The following is a 12145-nucleotide window of genomic DNA, read 5'->3' as shown; positions in this document are numbered from 1 at the left end:
AACACATCCAGTTCACTTTATCGCAGGAAAAATAAGAAGTCTACCTTTAAATTCAACTCCACAATGATGTTTCTTATCAGCAGTTTGTCATTGAAAAATCATATTTTTATGCCTTGACTGAGACACAATAATAAGCTCTTTCAGATTGTTTTAAGTCTCTTTGGAATTTCCAATGGAAACTCTTAGACATGAGCCAACCTTTTCAAATCAACTTTAAGAGTATCACAATGGTACTTGGAATACATTGTCCTGGGAGTATCTTAGGATAAACTGCTTTTTGAAAACAGAACTGGACAATAAACCTTCATATTGTGTTTTGATTGGGAGTCTATTAAACATTTGAAATTGTAAACATTTTTGTCAGATCACTTAACAATCCACAACTTTAGAAGCAGAGATAATATGTTCTAATTTTAAACTGACTTTTCATCTGAGCAATTCGATTGCTGTTTTGCGATTATATAATTTCACACTCTTACTTAACCAATGGATGAAGAGCAATTCCTCTTGGTTTGTTGACACCTTCATAGACAATCACTTCTCTGTATTTGCCATTGAGACTGCTCCTTGCAATGTGTGAAAACCTGCAACCAGGATAGATAACAGCTAAGGCTACTGTGATTCATCATTTGATTTCTGTCATGAACCTCCTTATTTTGACACTGTAGTTTATTTAAAATTGTTTGTGAGCTTGCTTTTCATGCTGTCCATTCTTTAAATCATGTGGCAAGTGAATAAATAACTTCTCGCTCTGTACTAACAATGTAAAAAAATTAGGAGGGGGAAAAAAGGTGTAAGAGCCTTTGAATAAGAGCTTTGTTTGAACTATTTGTGCCTCATGAGTGTGTTAGTCCATTGGTCACTCTAAACGTACATTTCACAGACACTAATGTGCGTGTGTGTTTAGGTGTGTCTGTGTGTCAAACTGGATGATGATAGTACCTGTGAAGAAATAGGTTAAAACTATGTTGGGGCATCCATGACAGAGCAGTACCAAGCAAGCATAGTTATTATATATATATATTCAATAATATATTCAATAAACCCCCTGATATCTGGTACATATGGAAATTGTTAGATGCCGGATAAGTGAATTTTCTGGTTGTTTGAGATTGCATGTTGTGTGAATGGTGGAGCAACCTGCTTGGGGGGGGGGGGGGGGGACCAATTTTAAACTTTCATATTTTTTACCTATTTCTTTTCTGTTATTATGTTGCTGGTTGCTTGAGGCTAGAAGTTGCATGAATTTTTACAGTCCCTGTCATGTTGTGTTGAAACGTAACAAATAATTTTAAGTAGCTCTCTATAAATGTATTTGTTAGTGATAAACAATACCTGTCATAGTAATGAATGTCCCAGTCTACTGTAATCTTGATTCTAATATAAAATTATTTTGGCGTATATCATGCTCCCACTATTTCCATCTGAATTAAAGAAGATTAGCAATTAGGGAAGCATGGTTGGCGTGGCAGTTAATGCAACACGTTTACAGCTCCAGCAATATGGACTAGGGGGTCGAATCCCACGTTGTCTGTAAGGAGTTTGTACATTCTCCCCGTGTCTGCATGGGTTTTCCCCCGGGGCTCCAATTTCCTCCCACCATTCGAAATGAACAGGGGTGTAGGTTAATTGGGCGTAAACTGGACGGCACCGACTCGTGTTCCAAAATAGTCTGTTAATTTTTTTAAAGTTAAATTTAAATTTGGCCACCTCTCCGATGTTGCTAGGTATTGATTGATTGCAAATTAATTATGTTTGGATCAAGTAAATTCAAGTCAAGTTTATTGTCATCTATTTGTACAAGTACAACCCAATGAAACCATGTTCTCTGGTCCTCGGTGCAAAAACATGCAGACGTAACACACATACAGACAAATAATACATATGCAGCAGGACAAGAATTATACAGGTATCTATAAAAATAAGTAAATATTGTTTTGTACAAATGAGAGTCTCGGATATCTAGTATGAGGAGTTCCTTAAGGAACATTGAGTTCTTTACATCAATATGATGTAATGGAGAAATCACTGTGTTTTATTGGATGGACCAGTAGTTCGGTCATCAGTTCTGCAGGGTGGTCTTCCTGAAGATTCTTTTTAAATTGTCTCTAAAGATTACTTTCTGTCACTGTAAACAAATAGGATCTAATTTTCAAGTACAGTAAAACCCCTGGTATCCAGCACCTATGCGAATTGGTAGATGCCAGATAAGTGTATTTTCCCATTGCTTGAGACTTACTCTTTCAATGCCTAACTAATACACCTGCATTAAGAATAAGCAATTTAAAAGACCAAAGACAAAAATATTCATCTGTAAATACATTGAACAAACTTCACTTGCATGAATATATAAATCTTAAAGCACTGTACTTCATTTTCAGTCACATTCTTTGGAAACATTTAACCGTTGCTGCATCAGCAAGTTCCTCCCCCTCCACAGAGCCCACCTAAAAGATGAACAATAACACTGTAGATAATTAACCCCCTCCCTCCCAAGTTTACAGGTAAAGCATCTGTCCAGGGGAACTCTTACTAAGCAGTGATAAGGAGTCACTTTAAGAGAGTCATCCCGACAGTGAGCAGCATCAACCAGCTCTTCATCCAGGGTGTTCAAACTTTATTCAAATAGCTGCTAAGAGCAAAGTAAAACCAAGGCACTCCACTAGCTGACGATTTGCTCCAAAGATTTGTGGGTTACTTTAGAGAACATTTACTTTTACAATTTCAAATTTCCATATTTATATATTATTTTATTCTAAATTTTTAAATTTATTTTCCTTGATTTATTTTTCCTGGTTGTGTGAATTCTGGATACCAGGGGCTTTACTGTAAATAGGTTCCATTCAATTTGCATTTAATTAGCTGACACAATGAGATCAGTAGGTACTCTGTCTCTTCATATATTATTGGAAATTTAGGTTCATCTTCTCTTCAATGCTTCGATGTTCACAAGACTTCTGATGGCCATCTTAAATCTAGCCCACATTGTGGCTTAGTTAGTAGCATTTGTGCTTCCTATTGCACTCATGTTCCTCTCCAGGGGCCTCTGCAATAAAACATGTTGACAGACACACAGGGGTTGTCAGTTACCTGACATGTTGAGAAGCACTGCCATTCATAGAAGTAGAGGCAGACTGATTTGTATCATTCAAAATGGAAATGAAAGAATTTTTGGGACTATTGTGGGAGAGGGGGATTGGGGGGGGGGGGGCTTTGACTAGATCCTTCTTGCACAGAGTAGTCATGAGTTTGATGGGGAGAAAGGTCTCCTTCTGCACTGTAACTATTCTGAGATGTTAAACTGTAGCTCTGAATATATTTTCAGCTGGATACAGCAGATCCCCTGGCAAAATTTTGAAAAAGAATAGGACTATTATATCTCCTAACCTGGGCTCTTAAACAATTATATTAGAACAGGTTATAGAATGATTTAGCATAGAAGCAGGCCTAAAGCCCTTGAATCCCCATTGACCATCTGGCACCCATTTACACTCAACCCACTTTATTCTTCCCACTATCCCATCAACTTGTCCCAGGTTCTCCCACTCAGCTACAGTGCCAAGTAACCTACCAACCCACATGGTGTTTTGGATGTGAACCTGCATGGTCACAGGAGAATGAGCCAAATTTGCACATTTGACACCAGAGTTTGAGGCTTGAAACCAGGTTGCCAGGGCAGTGAGGCAGATGCTCCATTAGCCATGTCAATATGCTACCATAGTCGCTGTATGAAATTCAAAATTACTTAATTGGAAGGTGAATCAGAATCTTCAAAGGATGCTCTGCATATGCAGACCAATTTATCCTTTGATTTCTTTCATAACATAATATAATAAATTTGGAACATGGAATGCACATTCAGTCTAATCCTCCTGTGGGAATTTCCATAATAGAAGTAATAACTCCAGTGACAACTGTAGCCCATCATGGGAAGTTTCCAATGGAACCATGTTTTATTAGCACTTCCAACAAATTTTTGGCACTTCCTGTCCTTTTTTTTCCCTCCTGAAGCTTGTCACAGAAATGACTAAATATTTGCAAACCTGTAAAGTTTAATCGAACATGGCAGGCAGGGGCAACCCTGGCCGGGAGGTGTTCCTGTTGAAATAGTCCAGGATAGGTCCACTACAATGACATGCAAACATCAAACAGTTCAGAGGAACTAATGTTAATGATGGCTTGTTGGGTGACATTGAAATTTTCATGAGGCATGGTTTTCTGGAGTTAATCCACTAAACAGAAATTCAAATACCATATATGTCAGTGAATGGGAGGATTCCATATAGGACGATTTCTGGAATTTCCACTTAAAAGTAGGTTTTGAGGGATGCTCTTATAAAAAGACTACCCATTCCCAAACCTGGCACTTATCACTGACCAGTGATAAGCAAATCACGATATCTTAATACCAAATTACTCTGTAAAGGTTTTAATTTTATTAGCATATTTTAAAAATAAACCACCGTCAGCTCCTGAAACAGGCTGTTTAAAGCCTGTATAGAGACAACAGCAGTCGAACAGGGAGGATGGACCCCACAGGGGAGCACTGAGATTTCATTGATAACTAACAGGACCTGTGCAAAATTGCATCGAAGCCAATGAGGAGAAGGCAGTAATGTTGAGACTTCACTGTCAAGGTTTGAATTTTACTCTCTGTGTCTAAGACAGCCTGATTTTTAAGTGACATGTTTAAGTTGGATCGTCCTATACAGCGACGTACCTTGTAATTGTATTTCTCCACTTTATCTAGAACCACAATGGAAATTGTTTGAAATGGAAGAAAATATGATAGTTTTTGTTTAATTAAAGAACCTGTATGTATCAATCGCTTCTTCTCAGCAGCAAAATACGAGATATGAAACCAGCAGAAGGGTGTCACACAAGCATGAAAGTTAGAAACATATTAACTGTCCTATTCCAATTGACCAACATTGTTCATTAGAGATACATTTGAAGCATTCATCAGGAATATGGTAAATATGGTAAAATATTAGTTTCCCCCAATATTTGGAAAAAAAATAACTAGATGTAATGATCTAGTTAATTCCAAATCACATTTGCTGATTGATGCCAACAGTTATTTGCTAATGGATACCTGAAGGATCTCTAGCAGATGTTCAACTGAACACATGATGGTTAAAATTAAAGTGAATCCCAACTATTAGCTCCTTAACTCCGGACATACCCTGCGTCTGTCCAGTATAATTTGCGGTTAATCCAGTCCACAGCTAGTCCTTGAGGCAAATCCACATCATTGCTAATGAGGTTCTCACACTCAGAACCATCCAGATTAGCTACTTCAATCTGCTTCAACCCCGCATGAGCAAAATAAACCTGCAAATAAAACATAGCATGCAGTAGATTCATAAAACACCTTAATAAATATTACACCAAACTGATCGCTGAAATATTGAAGAGCATTATGTCTCCGTTAATGTGCCCAATAATTTTGTCGAGCTCACATTAATTGTATTTTCCTCACCATAATGCTAGAGCTCATTTTGGAGCCCTGTTATTTCAAGATGTAATAATGAACTGTAGAATGGAACACCGAATGATAGCATGAGACTTTCCAATGACAAGCATCCCAGAATTAGATCCCTGTCCTCTGCAATACACTTCAATTTTAACTTAACTTACAGGAGGGTCCCTTGTTGTATCCATCTAAAATATAAGACTATATCTACAAAGGTAATCTGCCAGACTTTTTGAGATGCAAATCATGCCTAGACACTGGGCAGCTCGGTTGGCATAGTGGAGAGCACAAAGCCTTTACGGTGCCAGTGATCGGGACTGGGGTTTGAATCCTGCACTGTCTGTAAGGAGTTTGTACATTCTCCCTGTGTCTGCGTGGTTTTTCCCCAGGATCTCTGGTTTCCTCCCACCATTTGAAACGTACCAGGGTTGTAGATTAATTGGGTGTAAATTAGGCAGCACGGACTTGTGGGTTGAAAAGACCTGTTGCCATGCTCTATCCCAAATTTAAATTTTAAATTTTAAATCTGTTGTAATATTACCCAATTGACAGGGAAATCCATGACATACCAATGATTGTTCTCTCAGGAGGGAAAACTGATCACAGAAAATGCAACTTTGGAAATCATAAACATATATGTTAGTTACTTCCTGACCATTCATTTCCTTGGGTGAAAGATCATCAGCTTTGCACCCATGATTGCATGAGCAATCGAATTGGTTCCACATGCACCTTTCAAAATAATTTGTGGTAACCCATCCAGTCCCATCCAAATCCAATTTTATTTCAACCAACCAACATGCGGGCAACTTTCTAGGTCAGGGTTGAGAACTTTTGCCTCCTCAATCAATCCAAGAGCAGTGAAGTGAAAAAAATATGTATGCCAGAATCCCAGCAAATACCTCATAAACTGAGCAAAAAGCTGTGTGCTATAAAGATGAAGCTGACATTAAAAAGCCAACAGGATTGGCCTTCTTCATTGAAAGTGGTGAAACAGAAGACTGGTAATGTTCTACATAATGGTTTTATGCATAATTCTTACCATTTGACTGCCTTATGATCATGCAGAATATTATTTAGTACTTTCCAGAGTCATTAAACTGGATTAATTAAATACCTTCCTCTGAAAGTCAGAAATGAATAATGCTAATAGAAACACATTTATTGCAGTTTTGAATGATTAAAACATTACTTTAAATTGTATCTCTAAAAAAAGTATGTCTTATAGATACCATTGATTTCAAATACTGTAGGCTAATCCTTCTGCAGAAAAAAAACCCCCAGAATATTGCCAATGTGCTCCAAAATTTGTTTTTCCATTTTGACCAACAATAATTTCTAAGCTTTCGAGTCCAAAGTATCAATAAAAAAATATTTATTAATTGAACTCCAAAGAACATTTCAGACTTTGAGGGTCAGCCATGTGAAAATGTGACGTCATATTTACCTTATTTTGAACTGGATCATAATCAAATGCTAAGACTCTTCCCATCTGCCTTTCCAGCACCATGTGATAATCTGTTCCATCCAAGTTTATGCGCCGTATGTCATGACTATTTGCAAATAATAAGAACGGTCTGGGACCTGTTAAATAAAAAAATGATTATTTTCAATAAAAACTCAAATGCTGTGTTTCAGATATCAATGTTTTCATACCCAAACTTTGACAGAAGGCAGGAGCAATTATGCGACCAGACTAAGATATTCAGCGAAGTATCCCCACCACAAAGACATCCTTCTAAAACAAGGCAAAAAGGCATGAAGGATGTGCAAATTTTTGGCTCTGCATTTGACATTGGAGCAGAATGTAAACGCAATGAGAGGATGGAGTTGTGAAAAAAAGATGATGAAGAATTTGTAAAATCACATGTTCAAGACATCTGAAAAAGGAAGCAGAGCTCCAATATCGAGTTTTAGGTTTTTTTTCAGTTTTAAATGCTCAAGGAGAAATTTTTAGAGAAACTGATTCTAGAAACTTTGATCACTGGATCCAAAGAGAAATCACCATTTTCAATTTTAACTTCCCTGGGGCCAGGAAGGGAATTGGAATGGTTAGTTTAGTGGATCTAAAGTCAAGTGAGCAGGAGGTGGTCTCAGGGATGAAAGGGGTTGAGAGGAGAAAAGCAAGTGAATTAATAGGGTTTGCTCAACAAGGGAAAGGCAAGACAGATCTGTAGCTGACATAGAAGTAATTTCAACAGTCTGTGAACTTGTTCTTGTGAGAAGTGAAGTTTCAGGGATTAGTTGGTCATCAAGAGATTGGAGAATTGTTGTTATTTTCCAGGATGATCTTGAAGTGTGGTATATTATGACAGAATGTGCTGATAGCATAGGGTTTTGTTAAACCAGATCTGATTATGGGCAACTAAACTAATGATGCGTCACCTATGTTGAAAATAGCTCTCTGCATATGCTAGTACCAGAGATAAATTTTTTTGAAACTAAATATAAGCAATTTTTTGGTTTCCAGCTAAAAAATCTAGAAATAGTGGTCTTCCAGCCCACTAACCCATGCTTCCCAAATACACCCCTGTGATCAATTAACCTACTAATACTGAATGTCTTTGGAATGTGGGAGGAAATAGGAGCACCTGGAGGAAGCCCACACAGACCGGGAGAGAGCACACAAACTCCTTACAGACAAGGGTGGATTCAAACCTGGGTCGTTGGCACTGTAATAACATTGCACTAACCAAAGCATATGAAGGATGGAAACTTTGTCTGCTGGGAGTTTGAAAACCAGTTATAAGTTACTGAGGGAAAAGCTTCAGTAAGCTTATATAAATACTGAAGGAAATATTGAAAGAGGTTGACACAGATACTTTTTCAAAAATGGAACAAACCCTGCAAAAGGAGTCAAGAGCGAGAACATCCATGTGAGACAAGGGAAGGAGCTCTGAACCCCAATGCCATAGTTAAGTTTGGGATGGAATATTGTACCATTTACTGGAGACCACTCTCAGAATTACTTTGTCGATAAAGCCAGAGGCAGGATATTAATATTGTTTGCTAGTTGTTTTTGTTTTGTTTTGTTGCAAAGCAGCATGGCCTGATAATCAATTCCTTTTTCACATGGATTAAAGAGGGGTGCATTTGCAATAATGACAGAAACTTCTGGAAGCTCTGAGCAGAATCTGTGAAAAGATGACGAGACAACATCTCATGCCAAAAGCCCCTCATCAGAACTTCAGGGCTCTAGCTGCCTCTGCTCATATAGTCATATTAGTCTGTTGTTCTTGTTGAGACAGTTATTTATTGAAAATAAACCAGGTGATAGCTTTTAAATTACAAACAAATGTTGTAAATTCGATTATTGGTTATGGTGCAATTCCACTTACGATGTAAATGTATGATTCATTTAAACAACAGATTTGAAATGAGTTTGTTCTATTGGACAGTTTTCGAGAGGATATCCCACAATTAGGTTGCTCTAGGTTAGCTCCATGCTGTAAAACATCTAAACCTCCAAACAGAAGGCAAAAATGGGACATTTCCTCCAAATTCTGAAAGAACAGGGATTCAAAGACAAAATATTTAAAGAAGGAAAAGTAGAGTGTTCCAAATTAAATCGCAAATATGAAGGTAAGTTTGCAGTTAAACAAATTATTCTGCAGATACTGTTGCTGGAGAAACCCAGCAACTCAGGATGCATCCATCGGAAGTAATAGGTGACCAACATTTTGGGTCTGCCAATGGCTCCAGGCTCAAAACTTGATTACCTTTGACATCTGTGTAATGCGCGTTGAAAGAACCAAAGACTTTTTTATCCAAACCAAGGCTTTTATTAACTAAAAGACTGGAGCATATCACAAGTAGGTCAACCAGTCCAGAATGACCTGGTCTGGCTCGGAGCAATCCTTTAAAACCTGCCAGTAGGTGTAGCTACACTCTCAGCCAATCACAGTCATCCTACACTTCCATCTGTACATATGTACATATACACATTAGTGATAGAATCTGTACTATCACAATCTGGTATGCATCTTAATATTTAATCATTCACAAAACTCAAGGTGAAGATTGCAAATTTGTATCGTTGCTGCTTGCATTGAGAAGCTGGTCTATTTTTAGCATAATTGGGAGAAATCTTTGAATTGAAAGTACCTCTGCAGTCCTCAGTGCCACCATTTCCAATTTCACACTGATGTGTGGCAAACAAAATCAAGAAGTTGTGATTCATGATTTATTGACATTGTCAACGTCAGGTACTACCAACCTGAAGCACGGCAATGCTGTCCATCAGGCTGCAGATTATAACCGGGTAGACATTCACATTTCCAAACCTCTGGACCCTGTGGCACACAGATCTGACTACAGCCTCCATTATCTGGTGTCATACAACCTGAAAAAAAATTAATGAAAAATTCACTGCAGAGCATTCATTGCAAGGACAGGATTCTCCTTGTCCTCAACTACCACCCCACAAGCCTCCACATGCCACATATTATCCTCCGTAATTTCTGCCAGCGGTGATTCCACCACCAGATAATCTTCCCCTCTCTGTTTTCCACAGGAACTTCTCGCTCTAGAAATCTCTCATCCAGCCATCACTCCCCACTTATCACCCACTCAGTGCCTACCCTTGTGACCGCAGGAAATGCTACATTTGTACCCACTCTTCCATCAACACTGGTTGAGGCCAAAAACAGTCCTTTCAAGTGAAGTAACTCTTCAATTGTGAATCTGCAGAGATCATCTACTGCATCCAGTGCTCCCATTGTGTTCTCCTCTACATTGCGGAAATAGGACGCAGACTGGGAGATCATTTTGTTGTGCACCCTTGCTCTGTCCAGTAGCCATTGATCCATTTCAATTCCATTCCCCATTCCCACACCAACATGCTTGATTCACTGCCAAATGGAGGCCATCTGCAAATTTGCGGAAAATCTCATTTTATTCCATCTGGACATTCTCCAACTGGATGGCATTAACATCGATCTCCAGTTTCCATTCAGCCCTTCCCATGTCTATCTCTCTCTCTCTCTCTTTCTCTTACCCTATTCCTCAGTCTCCTTTTCCTCCAGCTCCCAACCCCCTTCCATCAGAGAGCCACCCCTTCTCCCCTTATCACTTCTCAGCTTTTTTCTCTTCTGCCCTCCCACCCATATCCACACTATGACCTGTCGCTGTTGGCCTGAGCTCCTCCCCTGCCTCTTCTTCCCCCTAACTTTTTTACCCAGGCACCTGCCTGCTTTTTCCTCATGTCTTGATGGAAAAAGGCTGAAGGATGAACTGTTCCTTTTCTTCTCATAGACGCTGCATGACCTGCTGAATTTCTCCAGCCCCTTTTGTTCATTGCATTCATTGCTTAAGTGTCATTTTGTCAAAGATTCTTTAGACATGATCATTTACTGTGTTCAATATATCTTATGGGCAGAAGATTACCAGGAAGTGATCTGGGTATGAGGACCAGATGATGAGAGCTGGTACAGCTGGTACATAACACCATGTTCTAACAATTCAGTTTTTATTAATTGGGAGCTCGCTGCATCTCAGGAATTCACAAAGCCAATTATTTAGATTTAGGACAATATCAACAATGACCATGATGCTTATCTGAAGGAAAATAGAGTGTAATCACTTCTGATGTCATACATGTAGTATGTGCAACAGGTTCATTGATAAATTTGAAAAGAAAATGCTGTAATCATCTCAACCCACAATTTTGATTATTTGGAAAAGTGCAGGGATAGGAAAGCAATTGACTTTAAAAGCAAATTTCACTGCTATTAGTTACCTGAACATTTTGTTGGTCAATTATCCATTCAAGTCTCCTCCTACAATAACTGATGTTATGTGCGATGATTGCCTCTTGTGGTCAGTGATGTGAAGGAAATATTCTCAAGATACGAGACACTAGAGACCGCAGATGCTGGGATATTGAAGAAAAAGCAGTGGGAGAAAATCTTCCCTCCAATACACACAACTGCCTGGCAGAACCAATTCTCACAATGAATAAATTCTCCTTTAATGCCTCTCATGGGCACCATGAGTGCCATGGCACTCATATGGGCCCCAGCTATGGCTGCCTTTTCATTGGCTGCAAGGTAGAGTCTTTGTTCCAAAACTACCCTGGGGCCCTTCAACTCTCCCTCAATTACTTCGATGACCGCACTGGTGGAGTGTCTTCCTGCACCCACGCAGAACACGTCAATGTTATTAACTTCGATACTAACCTTCACTCACTCTCAAATTTACTTGGATGGATCTGACCTGTCTCTCCCCTTCCTATTTTTTTCCTTCTTCATCTCAGAAGACAAGCTATCTGCAGACATTTACTAGAAACTCACAGACTCCCACAGCTACCTAGATTTCATCTCCTCCCACCCTGACTCCTGTAAGGACATTACCATCTTCTTTCAGTTCCTCCCATTTGGACACATCTGCTCTCAAGATTAAGTTTTCCAAGCAGGACATCTGAAATGTTGACAACATAGCAGATTCCTGTATTTCCTCTGCTTCTCAAATTTCAAAGTTCAAAATTATTGTCAGAGTTTATGCATGACATCACATCCAACCCTGAGATTCTTTTTCCTATGGACCAGGCAGACGATCTACTTATCAGTAGAGCAAAAAAAAATTGTACTCAAGAAAATATATGTTCTTGAGTACAAAAAAGAAAAATATAAACAAGAAGGAAGTGCAAACAAACTGCGCAATACAGAAAAT

The 12145-nt window shown here is 38.8% G+C and overlaps 1 protein-coding gene across 6 annotated transcripts in view; it reads right to left on the bottom strand.

The window, feature by feature from the left end:
- egf (epidermal growth factor) overlaps window positions 1–12145 on the bottom strand; it is a 122342-nt gene that overhangs the window by 39042 nt on the left and 71155 nt on the right. For all 6 annotated transcript variants that reach the window (XM_069926168.1, XM_069926172.1, XM_069926170.1 and 3 more), the window contains 4 exons: window positions 9693–9818; window positions 6924–7060; window positions 5186–5334; window positions 480–584 (listed from right to left, as the gene is read on the bottom strand). In XM_069926168.1, the coding sequence (XP_069782269.1) occupies window positions 480–584; window positions 5186–5334; window positions 6924–7060; window positions 9693–9818 (517 nt within the window). The remainder of the gene's footprint in view (window positions 1–479; window positions 585–5185; window positions 5335–6923; window positions 7061–9692; window positions 9819–12145) is intronic.

This window comes from Narcine bancroftii, chromosome 3 (genome assembly GCF_036971445.1).
Source record: "Narcine bancroftii isolate sNarBan1 chromosome 3, sNarBan1.hap1, whole genome shotgun sequence".
Lineage (NCBI taxonomy): Eukaryota > Metazoa > Chordata > Chondrichthyes > Torpediniformes > Narcinidae > Narcine > Narcine bancroftii.
This window is presented reverse-complemented; position numbering and strand designations above follow the sequence as displayed.